The 26,773-nt window shown below is 45.8% G+C and overlaps 2 protein-coding genes across 2 annotated transcripts; one reads left to right on the top strand and one right to left on the bottom strand.

Annotated features, from left to right (window-relative positions):
• Nucleotides 1–1,305: 1,305 nt before the first annotated feature.
• LOC129327757 (uncharacterized) lies at nt 1,306–2,706 on the bottom strand. The gene is made up of 2 exons (XM_054976515.1): nt 2,149–2,706; nt 1,306–2,016 (listed from the first exon to the last, which is right to left on the bottom strand). The coding sequence occupies exons 1-2, from the start codon at nt 2,704–2,706 to the stop codon at nt 1,306–1,308; spliced, it is 1,269 nt and encodes a 422-aa protein (XP_054832490.1).
• A 2,140-nt stretch (nt 2,707–4,846) lies between these two features.
• On the top strand, nt 4,847–17,985 carry LOC129327334 (zinc finger protein 345-like). The gene is made up of 6 exons (XM_054975893.1): nt 4,847–4,915; nt 7,805–8,316; nt 8,472–8,589; nt 12,114–12,190; nt 12,408–12,534; nt 15,959–17,985. The coding sequence occupies exons 2-6, from the start codon at nt 7,906–7,908 to the stop codon at nt 17,827–17,829; spliced, it is 2,604 nt and encodes an 867-aa protein (XP_054831868.1). The 5' UTR covers nt 4,847–4,915; nt 7,805–7,905; the 3' UTR covers nt 17,830–17,985.
• The last annotated feature ends 8,788 nt before the right edge of the window (nt 17,986–26,773 follow it).

The raw sequence follows: 26,773 nt of genomic DNA, 5'->3' as shown, positions 1-26,773 counted from the left end.
TTAAAAAAACACTCTTTGGAGCACTCTTCACAGGGCCGCTGTGGCAGACAGGGGGGGGAGGGCTTGTGACTTTGTCTGCGTGCCACCTGGAAGTCTGCCTGCAACCTGGGCATCATTGGCCTCTCAGGAATGGCCACCGGGGATTGATGGCAGTGCGGGGGGCCTCAACAGAGCACCACTGATACCCTAATCTGTGGCAGGGCAAAGAACGCCAACGGGAGGGCAAGACTGCAACCAGGCCGAGATCAATCCACCCCCCCCCTTCCACCTACCTGCCTGCCTCCGGTCCTCCCAGCTAGGCCTGCCAGCCGCCTCCCAGAGCCGTCGCATGTCCGCAAAGAACGGCGGCCTGGCGCTCATTCTAGGGATGCCCTGCCACTGCTCCATGGCTGCAAAGAAGTCGGCCTTGACCCGCTTGAACTTGGACCTGCACTGGTCCGTGGTCCTGGGCCAACCCTTCGCAGCGAGCTGTCGGGCAACCCTGGCGAAAATGGCCTTTGTGGGCAGGTGGTGGCTGCCCATTATGCGGCTGGCACGCCCACTCTGCAGAAGGAGGTCAAGCAGGGCCTCGACCTCCAGATCCCGCCAGTAGCGGCCCTTACTGGCGGCCGTTTTTTCAGCTGCGAGTGTAAGGATATGCGCTAACGCGCGAAAGCGCGACTGCGCATGCGCAACTTTAGAAGCGGCAATCCGTGCAGGCACCCGTTGCCCCGCTTAGCCGGACAGCTGCTGCCGGCCACCCAGCATTCCCGTCCACCGAGGGCCGCGGCAGCACCCCCCCATAGTGCAGCAGCCCACAGTATTTCTCGTTAATGTTTTCCCGATCACCCCCACACTTCCCGAGAGTGTTCACCCAAGGGTTGCCAACATGAGTGTATCGCCGCATTTGCGCATCTCCGCAAAGCAGAACACTCAAGCGACTCTGAGAAGGGGGTGACCGACACGGCTTTGCCACTTTCTGTAGTCACCGGCTTAGATGTGCCGGTGACCCGTATAAAGCCACCCCCGTAACACTACCCCCACGGCAGGAGCGGTCATGGCGGGGCCCACCAGAAAACGTGCGGTGGCACGGACTGTGCATTCGGCTGCTATTGCGCAGTTGCAGATGATCGCCACTTAGTGCGCAAATGCGGCAATACCAAAACCTGCCTGGTCTGCATCCCCCCCCCACACCCAGGAACGGACAAGGAAAACGACAACTGTTCGAGTGCAATAACAAGCATTTATTGGCAGGACAAACTTTTCCTCGCAATATTGGCACTTTGGGGATATGAGTTTTCCCTCCCCCCAAAGAAAGCCAGGGCATCACCGTCCGCATCTTGAATACATGAATTCAGCCATCGCGTCACGAACCCTCTTCCCCTCATCAAGCATCCCCCTGTCGTTCTCCCCATACTCCAGTCCATCCCCGGGCATTGTCAAGGGCGTGGGATCCGTCAGTGACCCGAGCACTGCATGTCCTTTGGCCTCGCACAAGTTGTGCAGGATCACACACGCGGTAACAATGGTCACCACGTTCTCCTCTCTGGCCTTCAGCCGATGGAGGAGGCACTGCCAGCGTCCCTTCAGACGACCAAAACTGCATTCCACCCGGTTCCTGGCCCGTGCCAGGCAGCGGTCGAAGTATTTCTGTTGTGGTGTGACAGCAAATTTTCCATACGGCTTCATCAACCACCGGCGCATTGGATAAGCACCATCCGAGATCATCAGCGGTGGCACTGAAACACCATTCACTGTCAGGGAGGGATTCCCAGGCACAAAAGCCCCATTGTCCATTGCAGCACAGAGAGCCGAGTTGCGGAAGACGAAGGCATCGTGGTTCTTGCCACTCCAACCCACCTCTGCATCGACAAAACGGCCGGTGTGATCGACTGTACCCTGCAGCAAGATGGAGGAGTAGTTCTTTCGGTTACCATATTGGTCCGGCTTCCCACGGGGCTGACCGATGCGGATGTGAGTGCCATCAATCGCCCCAACACAATGAGGGAACCCCAGCGCTGCAAACCCATCCATTATCTGAAACAGAGACCAGAAACACGCATGATTGGAAATGCGCAGTCGCGCAACATCGGGTACACAGAGAACAACACAAACCACCTTTGTTCCAGCCTGCGCAAACCGCCTGCCCCTCCTGCAGCCATCACTCACCTTCCCGACCTCGTCCCCGAGACACACTGTCTTCGAGAGTAGCTGTTTCTCAATTGCGAAGCAGACCTCCAGCACAGCATCTGAAACGGTGGACAGCCCCAGGCCGAAGTGATCCGCTGCAACGCGGTAGCATGCCCCAGTGGCAAGGCACCACAACGTCACCGCCACCCTCTTCTCCACGGACACGGGCTCACGCATGTTGGTGGACTGGCGTGCCAGGGTCGGCCTCAGGGCATCCACCAGCTCATTGAAGGTGCCCCTGGTCATCCGGAAACACTGAATCCAATGGGTGTCGTCCCATACACGCAGGGCTATGCGCTCCCACCAGTCCTGGCTCCGGGGGTATACCCAGCAGTCTCTGTGCTCTCTGGTGTCCGCCAGCACATACCATCGCTGCCGCAGACGGATCCCTCGCATAGTTGACCTACGTGAAGCTGCACCCAATCTTTCGCTGTGGAAAATCAGCTGGGCAGCCCTTCTGCGCCTCAGAATGTGCCGCAGATGCGCATGGCAAAGTGTGACCGTGTTCTGCAGCAGGAGAATCACCACTTGCGCCATCACGAGTAAAAGCTCTCTCCCGGGCGCCATTTCAGGATCCAACAGTCAGCACGTACCAGATTAGCAATTGAGAATCTAGAGTGGAACCATCGACCAATGTACTTCGCGAGAATCTCCCGGACCAATCATTGACCGCATCGTCGATGCCGCGGCTTCGCGCATGTGCGCGTTTGCGCGTTTGCGCAAAACGGGGGGAAAGAAATAAAAAAAAAAACTTCGAGACGCGAGCAAATGAAGGCCCCCCACGTCAGTTGTGCCGGGGAGAAGAGAACCAATCCCTGGGTCCCTCTCTTGGCCATGCGAACATGCGGAGGCGGAACGGCATGGCTCAGAACGGATGAAGACGGATGAAGACGGGACAAGTCGGATGGAGGCGAAAATACCCGCGTGGCCGGTAAGCGATTAATAGCGCGGGCAAAACGCTATTTCTGGCCGTCTGGAATCGGCCACTGTTTCTTTGCCATGACCAGCAACACTCTGACTGAAATGGGTCCAAATTAGTCCATTCCCTCAAGAATTGCTCGCAGTTTTATAGCCACAACCACTCTAGACCATGCTCTAAAAAGGCACACCCAATACTGGCCAATAGCTTCCCTAGTCAGGTGAACCCAGAGTTGATTTATTTCCGTCTGTGTTTCTGTTGAGACCTGTCAGCTTGTGTTCATGCATCAAACTTGGTCCCATATTTCCAGAAATAAAAAGCAAATAATATTTAATATATTGAGTAATAATTATTCATTTAATCTAATAATTTGATTTAAAAGGAAGCCATGTGCACCAGTTTTCAAGATCTGAGCAAGGCTGTTAATGACAGGACATTTTGGAGGTCTTTCATTCACAAGGTCGCCGTAGGTGGGAAGCAAATTGATGGCACATAACACAAACACAATTTAATAATACACTTTGATTTCGAATGAAAGCAACACAAAAGAAAAATAGAGAGATAGGGTCAATTCAAAGTTAAGCAGCTGTCCCACCAGAATATTACATATACCCTGAGGTTGCTAGTACAAAATCTAATCCTATTTAAGATGGGGGGGGGACAGCAGTTTGCTTGCCTGATTGAGGAATAAAACAGGAATTTGACTGATTCTGAACTTAGCTCTCCTGGGCTAGGTTTGTTTACTTCATTTATATACTATAAATGGGGACCCAAAATTTATATACAATGGGGATCCAAAGCTGCTTACATCATTTTCTTCTCCTCTATTTTTTTCCACACAACAAACTCTGTTAGGTAAGTTAGGATGAGAGAATATGACTGGCCCAAGATCACTTAACAAGCTTCCATACGGGGAATCAAACCTGGGTCGCCCAGGTCCTAGTCCATCATTTTAGCCGCTATGCCGTTCTAGGTCTCTTGGATGGTATTTTATTTCTCCTGTGTCTACGGGTAGGTCTAAAGGATTCTAGGGACTGTTTTCCCTTCTCTAATACATCAGCGGTACAAAATTCCAAAGCTTCTACCCAGCGGGAGTGTATTCTAGGCAACACATTCATATTTGTTATCCATGTTGAAAGAGCTCTTGCAAAATTATCCATAAGAGTCAGGGAAATTTAGGTTTGCTGAGTGAAAACTAGGGGGCGCAGTGTATTCTCAGAGGCACTTTTGACTCATTTCTTAGTATGCCCCAAGGCACATACATGAACATCTGCTTCTTCCAGCCAGTCAGAGGCTTCAAATCCAGCAATTCTGCAGAGACTGTGGAGTAAATTGTAGATTCTCTGCGATATAAGGGACTACCTTGAACTGGGGCTTTCAGGAAGTTCGTTGTCCCCCTTGTGCTAGAGGCGGAGCCCGGGAGTTTCATCTGCTCTGCGTAGGTCTCTTTGCAGTGCATTTTCCAGCCCTGTAAATGACATCGCAGTGATGCAGAGAGGAAATTTGCAGAGCAAATTCCCTCTGGATGCTCCTTGGCCAAAGCTGAGCATTTTCTCTCTCTACCGTCTCTGGCCAAATTCATTCTGCAGGGATAATCATCGCAGTTTCGAGTCTTTTTCCTGAGCAGCTCTTACGGACGCCATTCCATCCGAGGGACGAAGGGTTAAAGGGAGGGAGTCCGGAATCCCAGAGAGGCAAAGGGGAGGTAGATGGGGAGAGGGTCTGAAGTCACTTCCACCCCCTCCCTTTCTAGGAACTCGGCCTTCTCTCCTCCCGCCCCTGCAGCATCCCAAGCGGACCTTTTGAAGTTAACGTATTTGGGTGAAGGTATGGTTGCCAACTCCAGGTTAGGAAATTCCTGGAGGTTTGGGGGAGGTGGAGTTCGGAGAGGGGAATGTTTGGGGAAGGGGAGCACTTCATCAATAGGATATAATGCCATGGGGTTCACCGTCCAAGGCGGCCATTTTCTCCAAGAGAACAGCTCTCTGTAGTCTGGAGATCAGTTGTAATTCCGGGAGTTTTCCAGCCCCCACCTGGAGGTTGACAACCAAAGGAGTTTTGAGGAAGTGGGGGGTGGTCGCCCAGGCAGTGGCCGCCTATGTCCAGACTTGTTGGGGGAGGGGCGTCTCATGTTAGATGGGGGCTTTGGAGGAAGCAGATACCGGGTGGGAAGGCAGGGAGAGAGGCAGACGGCTGGGGAGGCGAATTTCTTAGGAATAGACCACTGACAGTGCCGTTTACCGGTTAAAGCGACTAAAAAGCGGAAAGCAAGAGGGTAGGAATGCATGCACTCTTTTCCCCGTAGAAGGAGTGGGATCCCGGAAGAATCTACATTAAAACCAGTGCTATTGAAAGAAGACTGATGTTGATTCCCAGTTCCTTATTTGCACTTCGTTTTTTTTTTCATTAATCCAACCACAGATATTGATGATACTTAGAAAGCTCTGTGCCCCTAAATAAGCCCTGGACCACCACAAAACATACATCCCCCACATTCAAGGGACTCTGCCATACAAGGGGACTTCTGCTGTTCCCTGGATCAAAGCCTGCTTTTTATGTTACTGCTCCAAAGTGACCAGTAAAGTTTGATTGTCAGCAGTATATGTATAGATGTGGGGAGGGATGTTTGCAGCTGCAATGCCACAGCAGAGGAGGCCCTGCCTCTTACTTCAGAAAGTGGGGCCAAACAGAGTGGGACCTATAAGGATGATCTCAATTGTCAGGCAGGTTCCTATAACAACAGGCAGTGCTTTCAGTATCCTGGGTCCTGGACAAAAATAGGGCCCTAACATTAATACTTGGCCCTTTGAATCGGGCTGAGAAACAGATCAGCAGGCAGTGGAGTTCAGCTTGAATTCATTGAAACTTCCAAACTGGCTTTAAAGGCAGCTCCACAGACAGAACATTGCAGTAGTCCAGACTGTTTGCTGATGTACAGTGATGACTGATTGAGAAAGGGATCTTGAGGTCAGGTGGATAACTCACTGCAGAGCAGCAATTTTAAAAAAAACGACAAATTCTGTTCTAGGGATTGTAAGGAAAAATGAAACATTTAGCATCATGATTTCTTTACAAAAAAGTGCAGAAGTATTTCAAATGTTGGGCGTGCTTCTTTGTTGCCCCGTCTCAGAAAGGATGTCATAGTAGAGCTGGAAAAGGTACAGACAAGGCAGCCCAAAGGATTGAGGTGGGGGGGGGGGTGGCAACTTCTTTATGAGAAAAGGCTGCAGCACTTGGGGCTGTGTAGTTTAGAATGAAGCTAACAAAAGGGAGGACAAAAGATGTATACAATTACATGTGAAGGAAGTGGGGGGGCGTAAAACCTTCCTCTCTCAAGTCCATTGTGCAATGCAGTCAATGTTCAGTAGATGTAAGACAGATGGGAAGAGAAGCGGGTTGCTCTTTACAGGTGGAAGGTTTTTTTTTACATTTCTGTATCAAAACCTCTGCATCCTTTGAAATGCAATCACCTTGCTATTGGGGTTTTGAGGTCCGGAACCTTAAGAGCAGATTGGTTAATTAACATTAGAGCCCATGTGGACTGAACTCTCAAAAGATGCTGTCCCTTAGTCTTGAGGTGTGTGTGCTCATCTGTCTGGATTGGCAGGTGTACGGATCTGCCAAGTAACCGTCAAAAGACTCCACTGTTTGTTATTAAGAGCTTTATTGAAAAGTTGCTAGTTCATGATCTTACTGGGTTCATTGTCAGGAATGAGGCACAATCAGATATCAAGAACATATATCATTTACAGGCTAACATTCCCCCCCTGCCCATCTTCTGAGAGGCTGGCTAATTCTGCTAGGAACTATCTGCACAGGGGAGGACACAGGGTTCAAGGTTATGTGGGCTCTTTTTCCAGCGCTTAGGGAGCAAGAAGAATTCACATCCTGGGATAGTAAAGAAACACAGCTGCAACAGACAGTCATACCATCATAACCTCCAGCCCCAACCCCCCAGGTATGGGTATGGCAGATGTGGCCAGCATCTTGACAGCAGGTTGGCTACATTGCCTGCACCCGCTAACCTCCCCTGGAGCTGGTATGAGAAAACTAAGTTATCTCAGCTAGTACCTATTTTCTGTCTTTATTTTCAGTAGCCTAGATCTCTAAACTCTGCCTATAATTACCTTAGAGTTGTGCTTGTAGTAATAAAGTTATTTAGTAGAGACTATTGCAGCAATTCTTTGCACACGTCAGCTACAAGACCAATGCCACCAAATACCCCTTGTTGCATTGGGCAGCTGCCCTGGCACAAGGAAATTCCTTAAGTTATGGGAGGTTAACATACGAGGGGGTGGCATGCTATGGAGTCTCCAGTGCCTACCTTGCAAGATCACTGGGAAGAGAATAGAGCAGGGTTTGCCCAACCTCAGCTTCCCAGATGGGACAATGTACCAAGGAGAGAGTCTTGCTGGGCACCTGGGGTAAGTAAGGATACAACCTCTTCCTCTCCCATAATACCAGAAGTCCATCATGCAATGCAGTTGATACTCAGTAGATGAAAGATGAGAAAAAGAGAACATGCTTCATTATATTGATGGCATTCATTGTCTCAGAAAGGTATGGTAGCTACTGGCATAGATACCTTTTAATGGGGCGGTGGGGGGGATAGTACAGTCGAAGGAAAAGGAATTTTGATGGTGAAAAGCTGCCTCCATGGTCTGCTGCCTCAAGAGGATCACAGTTTGCTCACAGAAGACTTTGTTGCCTTTGCAGGCCTGAGTAGCCCCACTCAGTTTGCCAGTCTGGGCCTTGACAGAAGAACTTGCCGCAGAGTGAAGAGATCCATTGTCCTGGCTGAAAAGTGACCTGAAGAGATGGAAGAGCAGGAATTATTTGGTCCTGAATCAGGAGAAGGACCTCCTACCATTCACGCTGGTAAGAGTGAGGAATTCTGGGTGAGATCTGCACCAGAGACCCCACATAAGGACACCACCAGCTCAGACACAGAGTGCCAGCGCTTCAGGCACTTTTGCTACCAGGAGGCCGAGGGGCCCCGAGGGGTTTGCAGCCGACTCCACCATCTTTGCTGTCAGTGGCTGAAGCCGGAAAGGCACAGCAAGAAGGAGATTCTGGACCTGGTGATCCTGGAGCAGTTCCTGACTGTCCTGCCCCCGGAGGTGGAGAGCTGGGTGAGAGAGTGCAGAGCAGAGACCAGTTCCCAGGCGGTGGCCCTGGCAGAAGGATTCCTCTTGGGCCAGGCGGAGGCCAAGGACCAGGAAGGGCAGGTGAGCTTGTTTCATCTGGGAACCTCCAAAGGCACTGTCCTAATAATCCCTCCTTTTCAAACAGTGAAGAAATACCTTTCTCTGTCCCTGTTCCCTAATGTTGGACCAGACTCTTCTTTTCCTCATCCCTCGCCACTTCTTGTCTTCTGTTTTAGGGGCCTTTTGGAGGGACTGCTGATTTCCCTGAGACTGAGAAGGATCAACCAGAGTCCAGACACAGGCCACTCTTTGGGGCGATCCCATTGGAGGGTGATGGAAGTGCCACCCCACTGGGTAAGGACTAAAGGGGCAGGTTTCAGTTTGGTCTTCTCCGAAGTGAACCAGTGCTGTTTCCATATGGCAGTGGTGCTCTCTTAGCTCTTACTGCTGTTTGTGACAAGAGTAACAAGGTCAAAGAGCATCTACATACCAATGTATTGTCGAAGGCTTTCACGGCCGGAGAACGATGGTTGTTGTGGATTTTCCGGGCTGTATAGCCGTGGTCTTGGCATTGTAGTTCCTGACGTTTCGCCAGCAGCTGTGACTGGCATCTTCAGAGGTGTAGCACCAAAAGACAGGGATCTCTCAGTGTCGCTGTCTTTTGGTGCTACACCTCTGAAGATGCCAGTCACAGCTGCTGGCGAAACGTCAGGAACTACAATGCCAAGACCACAGTTATACAGCCTGGAAAATCCATAACAACCATTGTTCTCCGGCCGTGAAAGCCTTCGACAATACATTGAACACCTCTACAGGGAGGAAACATTTCAACAGAGTGACTAACTAACTGCAATGTGTTGAACTGTACTGACGGAACTTATAAGAGGTGCGCATTATTATATGACCATATAGGGTATTGGAGCTGAATTCCTGCACTCTGAATTGTGCTTGGAAGCAAATTGGAAGCCATCATATATGGAACAAGACTGGAATGGCCCCTACTGCCCACTCATCACAGATTTTTGTACCCGTTTTAGCTTCCGGATGCTCTTTAAGTTTCTCCCCACGTAGAACACATTGCAGTAATCTAATCTTTTTTGTGTGGGATTAGAAGGAGAAAGATGTGCAGGCTGAACATTTCCCCTTAGAACTCAGCAGTGAAAAGGTTTAGAGATGATTTTTACAAAATAAGATTGGGAACTTGTAGACTGTAGCAAAAATTTCTTATAATGTTCTTATGGTATAATTTGCATTTTGAAAAAAAAACCCAGGGGCAGAGTCCCTATAAATCAGTACTGTTTGTGGAGTGAGCTGTACGGTTGGGGTGGGGGAGTGTTCCAGTACTGGGATAAACAAACAAACAAATAAGTCTGAAATCTGCAGGCTTCTTTTATTATTCCCCTGTAAGCCTCTCTGGAGAAGTTAGTTTCCAACTTCAGCTGCAGTTTCAACATTTCTAAAATAAAATGAATTAATCTCCATATACATTTTATATTTCAGAGACACGAATGAAAATATTCTCTTTCTACATTGCTTCTTGCTTAATGGCTAGGGCATGCTTTGCATGCGGAAGGTCCCAGGTTCAGTTCCTGGGATCTCCAATGAAAGGGATCAGGAAGTAGGTGATGTGAAAGACCTTCCCCCGGGATACTTGGAGAGCTGCTACCAATCATAACATTAATACTTCGTTTTGGAAATTTATGTAGGGCTCCTTACCACCCCAGAATTCTCTAAAGATGATGCAGCTTCCAATTAATGAAGGAGGAGTTGTCTTTCCTGATCATAGTTTATATCATCAGGCATGCTTGTTAACTTCTTGTACTAATTTTTGGGACTGTTCCTTCCAGGTGGATTGTCTATCTTGACTTTTTTGGAGGCATCTTGTCTGGTACCCCTTTTTAAATGAAGTGCATTAAGGTCGACTTATGTTAAACTGGATTCTGCTCCTCCTGCAGTTTCTGCCGTTAGAGAACTATGGCACATAATGTCATGACAATATCAACTAGATCCATTTTCATATGCCAGATTAACATTATGGCCGATCCAGATTTAAAAATTGAGAGAAAATCTTCTATATGGAAGGCTTGAGCAGATAGGGGAATTTTTATTGTGGATCAAATGATAGGTGATGATAATGAGTTTTTGTTATTTTCTCAGCTGAGGTGTAGATATGATTTGTCAACTTTTGCTGAATGGAAATAGTTACAACTAAATCTTGTTGGTATCCAAGCATGGCTCTGCAGTGTTGAGTGATTCAGAGTCTCCCCCACTTTGGAAACTTACTGAATCTATTGAAAAAATGAAACCTGTGGTATTTGTTATTAACCAATATTTGATATTGGTTAATAAATACGATATGCAGAGTCAGGAACAAATGGAATAAGGAGTTCGATCACCCAGTCTTGCCAAAGCAATAAGATAAGGCCTTAAATGCTATACCTGTCATTTCTTTCAATCTTAAACTGTGGCTTATTCAGCAAAAAATTATGTTTAGGGTATATTGGACACCACAGCGCCTTTACAGTAAAGAACTGAGCACAGGTCTAATTGCAGGCACTGTAGTTTACAGGACACGTCTCTTAAGTGTACACTCTGGCTATTATTGCCTAGTTATTCAACATTTTGGGGAGAAAGTTATTACTCATTTTAATTTTGTATTAGAATACCCACTGATCATTGAGGAGGTTAACATATTTTGAACTTACCTACTTGTATCCTAGAATCTAACTAATGGTTAACAAAAATGGACCCTATGTTCCAATACTGTAGCGAAAAGATTTATATTACAACATTGGAGAGACAGATGCCTACCTCCCATAATTCAATGGATGGAGGACCTTATAATGTTATCTGTATTTGAACATATGGCATATAGATGACAACTGTGGATGGATTTATTTTTAGATATCTGGAAACTGTTCATGGATGCTTATGTGTAGATTTCTCACTATGGTTCTCATGTTTATTTCTGTTATGTATGAGGCTTATTTTTTATCTTTTTCCTTTTCAAGTAAAATACATATTTTTAAGAACAGCAGACAGTACTGACTTTGATTGACCAGTGGTCGATCCAGTTTGAAGCGTTCAAAATGGGTTTCATTTCAAATCCTGAACGCTTTGTGCATACAAACAGAAGTTTTTGTAGCCTAGATTTTGTATGGAGAGTGGGTGTGTCCGTACAAAAAGCTGAAATATCAAGAAGCTGAAATATCTTCCCCCATCAGCCTTCTATGATTTACTCCCCAGAAATATGACCTGTCCATAAATCTTGGCTCCAAATACTAGCAGTTGCAGGCATTGGGTCGTTTTCAACCAGAATTGGGGCTTTTCAGGTGGTGGCTCCAGAACTATCCCTTCCCCTGGAGCCTCAGATAATTTTTGTCCTTGTAACTCTGTGTGTTTGAAATGGCTTATGTGGTGTATAACTGATGGTGGAGTTATCATCTGTTAGGAAGGGTGGTGACTTCTATTCTGAAAACTTTTATGTCTCCTGTTTGTAATTTTGATAGGCAGTGTTATCTTAACTATGGCTGATTTAGTATGACTGTTGTGGTTCTACACTTTGTTTTTATGTCTTTGGAAATGTCATTGGAAAGGCAGTCTAGAAATAAATTGGTTTAACTGATCAGACATGTAGATCTAATGACTGGAAGAATAAGAACCAATACATTCAAAAGCAATCAGACTCAGTAACAGAAATGTTTTAGGAGACAGAGGCAGGTTGTCACATTGGGAGGGAAGCTATATGACCTTAATGAATGTAGAATATAAAGAGGAGAAACTGAGAGTGCTCCTCTAGAGGTGAGCCCCAGCCCTTTGAATTCTGCCAGGCAATCAGCAGCATAAATATCTTCCAACTTCTCTTCTTTCTCTCACAGGTAGTGGAAGGACGCTGCCTGCTTGTTGCAGGCCTCTTTATGAGAGAACGAAGGCATCATTGTTGCAGTCAGATCAGGTAGGGATTTTTACAAAGAAGGTCTTGGAACACCCCTGGTGCTCCTGTCTCTTCCACAACTCCTTGCAACTGAAAGAGGCTTTCCTTTTGCTTCTGTGAACACCACCAAAGCAGCTTTCAGCCCTAGAGGAGAACTTCCATCCACTTCACCTTCCCTTTCTGATTAGTCATATATATTCCTTTTCTAGGAGAAGAAATAATTTCCTCCTTCTTTTAGGGTCTGGTGACCTTTGAGGATGTGGCTGTGTGCTTCTCAGAGGAGGAGTGGGCTTTGCTGGATCCGGGCCAAAAGACTCTGCACAAGGAAGTCATGGCGGAGAATTGTAGGAACCTGGCCTCTCTGGGTAGGGCTCCCTCTTTGCTTTTTTCTGTAACAGCACTGAAAACTGAAATTACTGCTATTGTTGGTTTATATCAATGCACCATAAGCATTTTGAATTTCCTTGAATATTCTCCCTGTTTAGCACATTAGAAGATTAGCACATCAAGCACCAATCCATATGCAAAAGAACCGCCTCAGGATACAGTGAAGCCTCCCGCCATTAGCATTCCACACCCTGGGAAACTCTTACAGAATGACTCAGCTCAACCCCACCCCTCCTGAGTAGATACAAATGACCTACATCTTTTCCACACTGTGACACTGAGAGATCTCTGTCTTTTGGTGCTACACCTCTGAAGATGCCAGCCACAGCTGCTGGCGAAACGTCAGGAACTACAATGCCAAGACCACGGCAATACAGCCCGGAAAACCCCCAACAACCATCATTCTCCCTGTTTGTTCAATTGTACAGTTTATTTGCTGCTATTCATACTGGAGCCACAAGGACAACATAACTAAACTCTTATGATAGGAATAAGACACTTATAAACTGACTTGGAAACACTAAAGTATCATTTTAGCACTTCACTCTGTTTATGTCCCCTCCACCCCACCCTCATACACACAAACTTTTCTCTATTTTCTGGCTAAGCAGGATTGCGTGGTCTGTTCAGTGGACCTTTATCTTGGAGCGCTTGACTGAAGCTGCATTCGGTGCCTTCAGGCTTGGATATAAGAAGCTGGCCCCTCAGTTTCCACTGGGGTGGCCTCCTGGTTGAGACTTCCATTCCCCATTCTGTGACTGGGGTGGGGGGAACACTCGTCTTCTGCAATTTGCCTTCCCTGGATGATTTCCAAACATGCTAAGCAAGCAGAGATGACAGTTACAATGCTTCCCATTCACATTACTAACCCCTACTGCGTATTTTAATGTTCAGGAACAGGAATATATTGCTTTCTTTTCAATTCCACTTATGAGGCAGATGTGAGCCTGTACAGACTGGCTTGTTCGGAACCCCTGAATATTTCTCGCTGCTGGAAGTGCTGGAAGTAATTGGTGTGTGTTTGTAGGGTTCTTTTTCTTCAGATAAAGATTTCCGGTTCCCAAAGCCAAACTCGCCTCCAGGCTGATTGACAGGGAAGAGCTATTGATTGAGGGCTTTGAGGAAGCATAGAAATTGGCAGGTAGCTACTGAGCAGTGTGGCAGGTTCTTTATTTTCTTAGATCAACCAGTAAGTTCTAGTTAAATGTCACCTTCGGGGCAATTAAGAGGTTTCTTGGAGGGAGAAGCTGGGAAATAAATTGGGATCTCTGTCAGCCTTGAAAGAGGGTTCATGACGATGGCAGATTATTTCGGTCCAAAATGGTTGCAAATGTCCGTTTATTGTTAAGCCGTATGGAACATGATATGAAAGAACAGATGTTGTTTTAGAATAAAACTGGTCTTGTCTGTTTGGAACTGGAAAATTAGACCATCAGTCACATTCCAGTAAAGGGAAAGTGAGCTGTATGGAGATAAATGACCTGGGAAAAGTATACTGAGATCCCAAATTCAATTTCACTATTTCTCTTAGCTGTCAAGAAGCTTTGATGGTTTATTATTATTACCTTTTCCTGTAAGGAGCTAAAATCTTTGATCCAGACTGTTGAAATTATTGGTCAAGAGTCAGCTTGGGGGGAAATATTGAACGGGTACCCCAAATTCTAATTGGCTCAAGGAGTGAACTTGTCATAGCCCAGTCTGAGAGTGAGGTCTCCTCTGGAGGAGAGGAGCCTCGTGTAGCCAGCCAGGACTCCTCAGGAGAAGAAGAGTTCTGTGTAGCCAGCCCTAGCCCTGACTCAGCAGAAGCCAGCAATCATGAGCAGCAGCTGCTGGCTGATCAAGGCTCACAGCTAGCAGCTGAGACACCAGCACCCTCTAGCCCCAATACCACAGGGGAAGCTCAGCCAGGAACTTCCACAGGGGAGGCTCAGTCAGGGACTGCCAGCACCACAGGGGGAGCCCAGCCAGGGGCTTCCACCCCCCCAGGCTCACCCACACCTAGAGAGCGCCGCAGGCAGCGCCAGAGACCGGAACTGCAGGAGAGACGGCGCAGTGCTCGCCTCCTGAGCCAACGCCAGCTGCTGGAGAGTGATGATGAGTAGCATCAGGATGGAGCCCCAGCAGCTGGCTGAAAATCACGCCTGGCTATAAAAGCCAGTCAGGAGCAACTGCCAGGCGTGGAAGCAACGTGTCAACTACCTGCAACCACTCCCTGGTACCTTGTGTCTTGCTCTTGCCTGCACCTTGACTTGATACCCTCGTGCTCTGACTTACGGACTGGACTTGGCTTGGCTTTTTGGATCCTGGAGGCAACCCTGGCATTAACCTTGTGCCCTGACTACGGACTGGACCTGGCTTGTGACTTTTGAACACCCCTTGGCTTCGTGCTAGTACCTGGACTCCCAGCTTGGGCGGGCCCAGCCCATGACAGAACTTCCAGGTTACAAAAAGTTTGGAACAGTGTTACTCTTGAGAAGAGTTCTGTGTCAAGACTTTGAAAATTGGGACAACAGGTTATGGATGTAAGGCTTCTCAGTCTTGGACACATTCCCGGCATGAAGCTGTAGGAATGTTTAGAAATATAGGATTAGCCAGCAAAATGCTTTTCTTTCTTTTCTTTAGAGATTTCTGCCTATGTCTTGCCTGTCTACAGATTGTTTGCAAGTACCTGTGCTTTCTAGGATTTAATTGTAGTTCTCACAGTTCTTTTGAACCCAAGATCCCTGGAAATTTATTGCAGACCTACTTGAAACTGTTTGGACATGCTCTTGTATGGGCCAGTGCTGACAGGTGGCATGAGGGAAAAGGACATAAGGATGGAGCAAGAGAAAAGTAAAGGGGCAGCTCAAAGTTTGTTTCCCACTCTCATGCAAAACGCAACCACGCACTGTGCCTTTTGCCTTCTGAGAAAGGACTGGGGGTGGGGGAGATGAGGGGATGTTCAAATCATCCGTAAAAGAAATCCTTTGGGCAGACTGCCCAAAATAAGAGTCATAGTAAAGGAGGGGAAAATGTTTTAGCTTTTGGCAGCTAAAATATCAGATCTTCAAATCTTGGCCAGCTTGGGTGGGAGGGCCAAGGGTAGGTGGACAATACCGAAGTGGCCACAGGCAGGTGGGAGACACATCCTAAACCAATGGGTTCAGTGTTTTTTTCCGCAGCCCCAATGTATCAATCTGCCACTGAACCCGTTGGTTTAGGATATGCATCACAAATAGCTTCTAGTGAATTTTAGTGTGAGGAAAAAGTAGCCATGTTGTGTGGCCTTGTTGACATGGATTCTGTCTGAAAAATAGTACCGTGTTTGGGTTTTAATCGTGAGGTTGCCAGGTTAAAAATGAGTTTGTTCATTCATGGAAAGCTCAGTTTATGCCTAATTTCTTTTTCCTTTTATTTCAATAGAGACAGAGAGCAACGGATTGGGAAAACAGCGCAGAAGGAAAAATAAAACTAAACTGCAAGTGAGGAACGAATCTACTGTTTTTGAATATTCCAATTTCCATGGAATTCCAGACCCAAAAGGAAGTCACACAGAAAGCAAAGGGAATATATTCCCTGTATATGCAAAAATCTCAAATGATAAAGCAAATCTTGGATGCCATGATAAAATAAGAAACAGGGAGAAGATGTTGAAATCAGCAATGTGTAGAAAGAGTTTGAGTCCAAGCAACATCTTTATTTTACATAAAAGACAGGACTCAGAGGAAAAGCAACACAAATGTTTAGTGTGTGGAAGGAGCTTTAGTCAGACTTTAAGCCTTGCTTCACATCAAAGAATCCATACTGGGGAGAAACCATATCAGTGCTCAGAGTGTGGAAGGAACTTCACTTGGAGAAAAAACCTAGTTTCCCATCAAAGAATCCACACTGGAGAGAAACCATATCAATGCTCAGACTGTGGAAAAAGTTTCAGTCATAGCTCAAATCTTGCTTGCCATCGAAGAATTCATACTGGAGAGAAACCATATCAATGCGCAGACTGTGGAAAGAGCTTCTGTGACAACTCAAGCTTTGCTTTCCATCGAAGAATCCACACTGGGGAGAAACCATATCACTGTTTAGAGTGTGGAAAGAACTTCAGTCATAGCTCAAACCTTGCTTCCCATCGAAGAATCCACACTGGGGAAAAACCATATCAGTGCTCCCAGTGTGGAAAGAGCTTCAGTGAACACTCAAGCCTTGCTTCCCATCGAAGAATCCACACTGGGGAGAAACCATATCAGTGCTTAGAATGTGGAAAGTCCTTCATTGATAATTCAAGCCTTGTTTCCCATCAAAGAATCCACACTGGGGAGAAACCATATCAGTGCTCAGAATGTGGAAAGAACTTCAGTTACAGCTCAAATCTTGCTTCCCATCGAAGAATCCACACTGGGGAGAAACCATATCAATGTTCTGCATGTGGCAAGAGCTTCACTCAGAGATCAAACCTTGCTTCCCATCAAAGAATCCATACTGGGGAGAAACCTTACCAATGCTCAGAGTGTGGCAAGAATTTCAATGACAACTCAAGCCTTGCTTCCCATCGAAGAATCCACACTGGAGAGAAGCCATATCAGTGCGTAGAGTGTGGAAAGAACTTCAGTCGCAGTTCAAATCTTGCTTCCCATAGAAGAATCCACACTGGGGAGAAACCATATCAGTGCTCAGATTGTGGAAAAAGTTTCAGTGAAAACTCAAGCCTTGCTTCCCATCGAAGGATCCATACTGGGGAGAAACCATATCAGTGCTCAGAGTGTGGAAAGAGTTTCAATGTAAACTCAAGGTTTGCTTCCCATCAAAGACTCCACACTGGAGAGAGACCGTATCAGTGTTTAGAGTGTGGAAAGAGTTTCAGTTGCAATTCAAACCTTGCTTCCCATCGAAAAATCCACACTGGGGAGAAACCATATCAGTGCTCAGACTGTGGGAAGAGCTTCATTCAGAGATCATACCTTTCTTCGCATCAAAAAATCCACACTGGGGAGAAACCATATCAATGCTCAGACTGTGGAAAGAGCTTCAACAACAAATCAAGCCTTGCTTCCCATCGAAGAATCCATACAGGGGAGAAACCATATCAGTGCTCAGTGTGTGGAAAGAGCTTCAGTCGCAGCTCAATCCTTGCTTCCCATCGAAGAATCCACACTGGAGAGAAACCATATCAATGCCCTGAGTGTGGAAAGAGCTTCATTCAAAGCTCAAACCTGACTTCCCATAGAAAAATCCATACTAGGGAGAAGCCCAGAGCAGTGTTTTCCAGCCTTTTTTCCATGGAGGAATACCTAAGTTAATTTTTCAAATCCTACAGAATCTCTACTCATGAAAACATTTACAAGCCAGAAAAAGTTGATGGCAGGGAGCTCTATTCAATTACTGCTAAATTATTGTTAAGAAAATTTATTTGTAAGGAGCTGCTATATACATCAGCTTACATTGTAAGAAAAAAAGTGAAGCATTTTTTCTGTCTTGTATTATCTAGTGTTTTTTTCAGATTTAAAAATAACAAATCAAAATAAAGTTTACTTAAACATTGGGCTTGGTTATTTTTACACAAATGCTACATTCTTGGCTTTGTTTTTGACAAATACACTTGCAGTTTTTCCTTGAGAGACTGAAGACAATTTCTTTCTTTGCTTTTAATCTTTATGAGACATGAGAAAGCTTTTTCACAGAGATAAGAAGTTGAAAAATGGAATGTTTACTGCTTTTGCTGAGATTGCAGAATACTCTTTTTTTACTTTAATCCAAAACACATCAGGTGACATTGAGTTTTATCTTCAAAGTTTGATTGCACTGTAGTTTAATCACTTGTTCTTGCAGATTGAGTAAGTTTGGTGAATTTGGTGAGAACTCAACAAAGGGGTTCATGACTGTGTCATATATTTCTGATGATGAAGAAGAAAAGTATTGCTCAAGTTTTTTTAGTTATTGATTCCAAATGACTGCTAATTAATGGGATGATTTCCTTATAATCAGTCTGACTGTGAACCTGAACTAGGAGTGGAAACTTTTCAATATTTCCAGTTGAAAGGTGTTTTTCCCAGCCTTGAGTCTATTCTCGAATGCAAGTTTGTCTATGGAAGTGAAAATGTTTTCCCCTTGCATGTTGGTATTCAAGTTATGATAAACATGATCTACTAAGCAGACTGGTATTAAAAGCCATTTTGTATAATAGAGTCAGAGAAACTGGCTGTATTATAATCTTTAAAGAAAAGCAGGATTTCTTGTTGCAGCTAAAATATCCTTGATAAAACTTTCCCTCTTGAAAGCTATCTAACCTCAGCATTTAGGAAAAAAAAGTCACACGCTCTTTTTGCATATTTTCACACAGTTTTGCAAATACGTGCAACTTAATAGGGCACTGCTTTAGAAAACTGACCAATGTGCACAGCTATATTGAGGGCATGTTTTAAGTCCTCCCAATAGTTTTTGAAACAAGATCTTCCTGTTGGAGGAAACGGTGTGTTGGCATAGAAAGCAAAGCTAGTATTTTTTTTTTAGTTTTTCAGACAAGACAGCTGCAAGGTCATGTGGCAGGTCATCAACAAACCTAATAGTATTAGAAACTGGACCTTTTTTACATTTCACTTCCAGCCTCTTTGCCTTTCACTATTTTTAGTATTGGTTTACAAGCAAGCATTAGTAAGCTTTCAGCAATAGAGCAACACACACTTCATTTTTTGTGCAACTAGCTCAACTACTAAATAACTTGGGTTTTGAGCCTTTTCACTGATAGCTACTTACTATTCAAAAACTGTTTGCCCTGTGAATCCAACAGTCATTGAAAGTAATCAACCATTTTATTTAACAAGTAGCTATGAATAGTGGTGACGTATTGATTTAACTGGCCAGGGCCATAGCTATGTTTGTTGGTTTCTTCCCACAAACAATGCACAGTGAAACAGGAACATTTTTGCTCCAGTCCATGTACAACCCATGGCCAAATAACCATCAGTGTAAAAGTGATTTTACTTGTACTTATCGCTGATAATTTTGATTAATTTTCACTGTCCTCTACTTCATTGGGGTGTCATCTTTCCATATACTTCAACATTTTTTCTCCCCAGCAAAGTTGACTAGCTTCAGGACTGCCAAAAGTCCCTGTTACTGGAACCTGGGAATCAAACAGCTCTTCCAATAAGGAAGAAGGGAAATTTCTGACCCAAACACCTCTTTAACCAAGAGGACGATCAGGTTGCTAGCCAAGGCTGTGTTAGTTCTGGATTTCTCAGACCCCCCAGAAACTGAGGAAGAAGAAACCAATCCTAAAGCCATGTTCAAAGAGAATAAAGAATTTCCCCCCAGATTACTTAGTAAGACAAAACTAGTGCTATTCTCAGAATTCTTTGAGACTGATGAAAGTGGAATTGGCTAAACCTCTCTCCAATAAACAAAACCTGGGCCTAGCAAAAGCTTTGCTCCCTGTATAACCATGCTATTGATCTTTTGCAGGTTTCAGTAATAGATGCTTCTGTTGTAGCTCTGTTCTTACGGAGCTTGTTTACCAAAGATGGGGAAAGATCCATACATGACCAACTTGACCGTAAATCAGCTATGATCCCAGAAAATCCTATGAGGCCTCAGCCCTGACAATTAGGGCATCATTCTCATCATCTTTGTTAGCGAAGTCTTCTATTATTTGGTCTAGGCTAGTCCGGTTGATTCCAGTAGAGAACAAAAAGTCCAGGGAAGGCACTATTAGGCTCCTTAAAGCAGTACCTTCATGGTTGGTAGCACTCTGGATACTGCACCTTTCCTCATGCACCGTGGCTTTGGAAACTGCAGCATGTAGAAACCTGTGGCTCCGTGCATGGTGAACCGATTATCATTCCAAATTAACCTTGGCGTCTTTTCCATTCCAAGGAGAGAAACTCTTTGGAGACAACTTGGATGGCTTCCTGGTAGAAACCAAGGACAAGAAGAAAGCCATGCCCAGAGCATATAGGAATGAGGACAGAACCTATAATTCCTTTCAGAACCGGCATTCTCTGCCACGCTTTAGGGGTGACCAAAGACACGCCAGCTGGAACAGAAACCAACAAGAGCGTAGGCAAGGATTTTACCAATCCCAAACCAACCAATCTCAGCCATTTTAACAATAATGAAGGGAATAAACCCCAACAAAAGACAGCATGATGCCGCACTGTACTCCACCTTGAATGTCAGTGAGATGATGGACTATAATAATGTAAATAAGTCCCCATAAGTGGGAGGAAAGTTAAATCCCTTCCTTCTAGTACAGCAGATCCACCATTAAGCTTTTCAGCGGCAGATAGATAACACAGTCATTTTAAAGATATAATGGTCCCCATGCCAAACTCCAAATAAACCGGTAGTTCCGATGCAATCCAGGAAGATCACCATTCTTGATGGCATTCTAGTTCATTGATTAACAGCCCATTAGCCAATCTGGTATATCAGTAAGTGGAGATGTCCCCTATTCACCATACTTGCTCAGCTATTCATACCAAACTCAGAGATCTTAGCATACCCATGGTAAAGGTCATTAAGGATATTCTTTGAAAAAAATCTTACATTCCAGTAATAGAGATTTTTATCTACACCGGAGTCCCTCACAAGATGTTTTCCTGTTGCAGAGCCAAGTACTGTGCCTCCCAATCGTAGCCAGAATTAAAGGGCATGAGCCAATCTGAAAGGCTGCATGTACCAAGTGTCCATATTAAAACACCTTATTTGCATTTTGTATACGTATATGAGTAACACTAAAACCCAGACATGGCATATTAAATGACTTGGAAGCTATAAGAAGTACACAGTAGTATAGTCCACAGCAACCTGTCCCTTAAACAAAGCATCTCCCAGAACCATTTCATAATGGTACAGCCCTCCTACCTGTGTAAAAAAGCCCTCCTGAATAACTGAGTTGTGCATAGTTTGTGGAAAGTCTGGAAACGGAGTGCTCTGAACCTCATCAGGCAGGCCATTCTATAAGGAGGTGGCCACAGAAGAAACTGCATGTGTACAGGCAGTTGCCTATTTGTGGGGTGGCACCCCTAGAAGGCCTTGTTCAGATGAGCGAAGCTGCCATGGCAGAGCATAGGGAGAGAGGCAGTTTCACATATCGGAGACACCAAGGCAATGAAGGGCTTTGTATGTGGTAACCAGAACATTGAATTGAGCCCAGTAACTGATAGGTAGGCAGCAGAGTAACAGCAGAATGGGAGTAGAATGCATGTTCTACCTAGCCCCCTCCAAATAATCAAGCTGTGGAATTTTGCACCAACTGGAGTCTCTGAGCTGACTTTGAGGGGAGATTTATGTAGAGTGCATTGCAGTGATCTAGTCTAGACATTACTGTGGCATGGCTTGAGATGGCCATCTCAAGGTACAGTCCAACTTCCAGTCTAGACTGAGTTGGAATAAAGCATTTTTTTGCTACTGTGTTAACTTGCTTCTTTAGCACCGATGCTGAACCCAGTATAAACCCTAGTTGCTTAACCTTCAAGATCTCTGCCTTCCCAAACATCTTCACTTCCATCTTGTCTGGGTTCTTGCAACCATTGGTTGAAAGAGCCCAAAGAAACCAATGGGTTTCAACCATTTGACCACAGCTATCAGGAAGTAGCCCAAGATGACTTCTGCATCACCCAGTGATTTGCATAGTGAGCTATAGAGCTAGGGGTCATCTGCATGTTGACAACATCTAGTCCCTTAGCTGCAAATGATTTCTTCTAAAAACTTTACATAGTGGTTGACTAACATGGGGGATAAAATTGCACCATGTGGAACCCTGCAAGATAATTCCCACACTGAAGATGGCTGGTCTCCAACAGCAACCCACTGAGCCTGATATATGAAGAATTATTTAAACAACACCGAGACACATCCCCTGCTACCGTTTGCCTCTGAATGCCTCAGCAGTATGGCATGGCCTACTGTTTTGAAGGCTGCAGATAGATCCAAGAGGAGCAACAAAGAAGCAGGAGGCCGTGGTATGGGAATAGGGTTGCCAGGTCCAGGCAGAGAAATTCCTGGAGATTTGGGGGGGTGGGGTGGAGCATGGAGAGAGCAGGGTTTGGGGAAGGGAGTGGCTTCAGAATGGTATAATGCCACAGAGTCCACCTTCCAAAGCAGCCCTTTTCTCCAGGTGAACTGACTCTGTCACCTGGAGATCAGTTGTAATTCCAGGAGATCTGCAGCCACCACCTGAAGGCTGGCAACCCTATATGGAGAAGACCAACAGTATTTTATTCCAGTATAAGCTTTCATGTTTTCTTCAGAATCAGCAGTCTACTTTTGTGTAGTAGAAGGCATACAAAATAAACAATGACTAGCAGTCTGAGGGGGCCATGAAATGCAAGAAACTGTGGGCGAAATATTTATGTATAATATAAATGTTGCTCAAGAGAGGACTGGAGACCATCCACCAGTTTGGCTAAAGCAGTTAATCGCAGCTCGTGGGTGGAGATTCCTATAGCGTCCATGAAAACCCACGTCTTCCTTCGGTGGTGGGGGGGGGGGGAGTAGACAGAAGCACTCTAGCATCAAACTTTTTAATGGATTTTATCTCAGCGCTCCCTTTTCTTTTTGCTTCAAGGGCCTTTTTTCTTTTAAGAAATAAAGGCAGGACCCAGACATCAAGGAATATTGTTCTATTTTAAACATTTCCGTGAATGATTCACAACAGCGCAGAATTCAAGAATGGGTGTCGTTTCACGTCGGCTATTGACCGGGGCTTCAAAAGCAGCTTTTCTAAAGGGGAGAGGAAAAGGAGCGGTTCCCTTTTACATCTCCTTCAAATCCCCCAGGGCCAATGACTCCACGGCCCAGGGAGCCCGATTTAGGGCCAAGCTACAAGGCAGGAATACACGTGAGTCTGTTCACTTGCCAGGCAAGTGTAATTCGCCACTTGTAGCTTGGCTCTGAGAGCCAAGCTACAAGTGACGCCTTACACAGGTTGGACACTTGTCAGCTTACCTCAAGTTTTGATGGGAAATGTAGGCGTCCTGGTCTTGCAGCTTGGCTCTCCATTGCAGCTGCAAGACCAGGATGCCTACATTTCCCATCAAAACTTGAGGGAAGCTGACAAGTGTCCAACCTGTGTCAGGCGTCACTTATAGCTTGGCTCTCAGTTTCTGGGCATAGATAGCAGCGACCCAGCCGCAGAAGTGCTGAGCAACGACCCCCACCTCACACGCCCCCTCCTGCGGCCCTGCTGCATGTCCCGCCCTCGTGCTGTTTTCTCCCAATGCCTGCGCCCGTGTCCCTTGAGGGTCCTGCCCCTCATCAGTCGCGTGTCCATCCCGGGTCTTGGCGCACTTGCAGCGAAGCAAGCGGTTGCTCTGTTGCTCCGCGTGTGCGCGGTCGCTCGTGGGGATCCAGAGCTTCGATCTGTTTCTTTCCCCGCCTCGCCTCCGGAGCTTTCCCGCTTCATCCGCCGCAGGTAAGCCCTCCTCCTCCCATTCCATGCCAGTTCCAGCGTCTCCCTCCCTTACTTCGCTGGAAGATTTCCTACTTACTCTCACAATTCTTTTTTCTTACTTGCAGCAGAAAGCTACTGCTTTGAGGATGCAGATCACTACCTCTTTTATAGAGGAGTAGAAACAGACATTTTGCATTTTATGCAAAATCAAATCATGGAGAAGAGCAAGGAACGGATTGGGTCCCCCTTTCTTTCTCAAGGGAGCCTTTCAGCTGGTGCAAGATGGCAAGGCAAGGTAGGCTATGACCTCTACTCCCTTTTAGCACTTGAAGCATTGCAAGGAAATAAAAAAATCTCTGCCTGGGCTTACCTGTTGTTAACAAATGCTTCTCTCTTCTTCCCGGGCCCTGTATCTTTTGAGGAGGTGGCTGTGTATTTCTCGGCGGAGGAGTGGGCTCTGTTGGATCCTGTCCAAAGAGCTCTTTACAGGGAAGTCATGCTGGAGAATTATGGGAATCTGGCCTCTCTGGGTAAGCAAGTAGTGGGCTGGTGGGTAAATGGTCTAAAGTTGCTTAAGTGGCCAGAGAGTTCCTATCTGCTTATTACCATTCTTTCCCAAATTTCTACTCTTCAAGTTCTCTGGACAATAACTGATTTTAACCTGGAGAGTCTCAAAGATGTCAGTTTGCATTCCTTGTTTTTCATAAAGCCTCTTGGATCTGCAAACCTGAGCTCATTTCCTGGCTGGAGGAAGTGGATGAGATGTTTGTCCAAGGCTCCGAGGAAGTGAAGAGCTCAACAGGTACGGCCTTAGATGAGTGAAGCAACCCCTCTGTTTCTGAGAATTGTGTTTCTAATGTGATAGCTTCCAGAATATGTTCATTATTCTGTTCTTGAGGCTTCCTGCAGCCGTCTCTGTGGCTTTATGCCTCGGTTTAAAGCCTTTTCTCTTCAGTACTTGCTGCCCCTGAGGCTCAACCTTATGTACTTCCTCCATTCTTAGCTTCCCTGTGAGAGAGATGTTGTCATACTGAAAGAGACACAGTGCAGCTGTGTTGTAGCTTCATTACCAGTGTCACGATGGGGCCCTATTAGGCAGCAGAGCATAGTAGTATGAAGTAGTGGTTAGAGTGCTGCACCCAGATTCAGGCCTGGCTTTGGCCATAAAGCTCACTGGCTCATTCTCAGCATAACCTCCCTCTCAGGAGAAGGAGGTATGCTGCCCTGAGCTCCCTGGAGGAAGGGTGGAAGGAAAACGTGTTAACAAAGTATTATAGATGTTTGATGTATTGTCGAAGGCTTTCATGGCCGGACACTGAGAGATCTCTGTCTTTTGGTGCTACACCTCTGAAGATGCCAGCCACAGCTGCTGGCGAAACGTCAGGAACTACAATGCCAAGACCACGGCAATACAGCCCGGAAAACCCACAACAACCAACAACCATTATTATAGATGTTGTTTTGCAATACTCTGTTGTTAATTCAGTCCCGTTAAGAAATATGCCAGTCTGCTCTTTTTTCGTTAGTAAAAGCCGCAATTTTGTATGTAGTGTGGCTGTTTCAATACAAAATAATTCTCTCTTTCTTTCCCCCATAAAAATCTTTCCCACTCACTTGGAAAATAAAAGCATCCTCTCCTTAAGCACAGAGAGTGCCTTCAGTTCAATATTGGCTCAAGTGGCAAAGGCTGGCTCATTTTTTAATGAAAGCTCTGACACTTGGAGAGGTGCAGATGCTCCAACATGTTTTCTAGACCTGCTGTCGTCTTCCTTTCTTGATCAGAGCTCCACCTTTAACTCCTAGGTGGCAGGATATGGCTTATTGAGCTGCCAGCACACACAGCAAGGGTTGATGTGATGGAAGAAGCTAGAGTTATGCGTTTGCTGTGTGGGCGGGTAGGGCTCAGCATTGCAGGTATTCTGAGAGCACTGGGCGACTGGCTGTTTTGAGGGGTGGTGAGATGGAGGGAAGAGAGAAGGCAAGGGAGGAGGGTATCTAAAGCTGGCTGAGCTAAAGAAGGCATCTTCTCCCCTGCTGAGCAATCTGATTTCACTCTCCTGCTGCACCTCACAGTAAAGAGAGGCAGGAGGCATGATGCCTCTTTAAACATGCCCACTAGCAGTAGGTCCTTCCCCAAATCAGCAAAAATGGTACCTCTGTAGAGGATTCTAACCCGCAGGTGGGATTCCATGACCTCCCTGATGAGTCTGTTCCACGGATCACAATAATAGAGTGAGAAAAATGTCTATGTTGGCTCCAGTTCTGCAATCTGTAGCTGTAGATCCTTTGAGAAATGCCAGTGAAACATTCCTCTTCTGCTTCACCTGGTGGCTGGGAAGCGTGACTCTTGGAGGTGTCCAAATGGGAAAGGTGGCGGGAATGAGGAGACACTTGGATGTGGGAGGCTGGAGGAAAGCAGCCAATGAGTTTGCTGTCATGGAAGGGGGCAGCATCTGTTTTGAAGCTTTCCCTACATGGAAAGCATCTCTGCCTAATAAAAGGCATGAAGCCCAAAAGCAAGTAGATCATTCTTTTTTCTCATCACTTTTAATGCACAACCAAGTACTCTTTTGGTACCTGATTTTCAGCCTGGGTGTTTAAGAGTATACTTCTTGCTCAGTGAGCTCTCTGGAACCTTTCCAGAATTGATTGATTATACCTGAGGCTAGTAACGTCTCTGCCTGTATTGTATGGTTCCATCACCCTGTTTAAAAGAAAAAGTCACATTCAGGGAGAATCAAACTTTTTATCATGTATGGTTTGATATTTGCTGCAGCGGAGCCCAAGAGTCATCACAGCAGTCTGTTAGCCTGGAATTAAGCTTTTGCAACCTAAGTTAAGGAAGATCTTGG

Source organism: Eublepharis macularius, chromosome 4 (assembly GCF_028583425.1).
Source record: "Eublepharis macularius isolate TG4126 chromosome 4, MPM_Emac_v1.0, whole genome shotgun sequence".
Lineage (NCBI taxonomy): Eukaryota > Metazoa > Chordata > Lepidosauria > Squamata > Eublepharidae > Eublepharis > Eublepharis macularius.
Note: the sequence above shows the minus strand (reverse complement) of the source record. Positions and strands in the feature narration are given on the sequence as shown.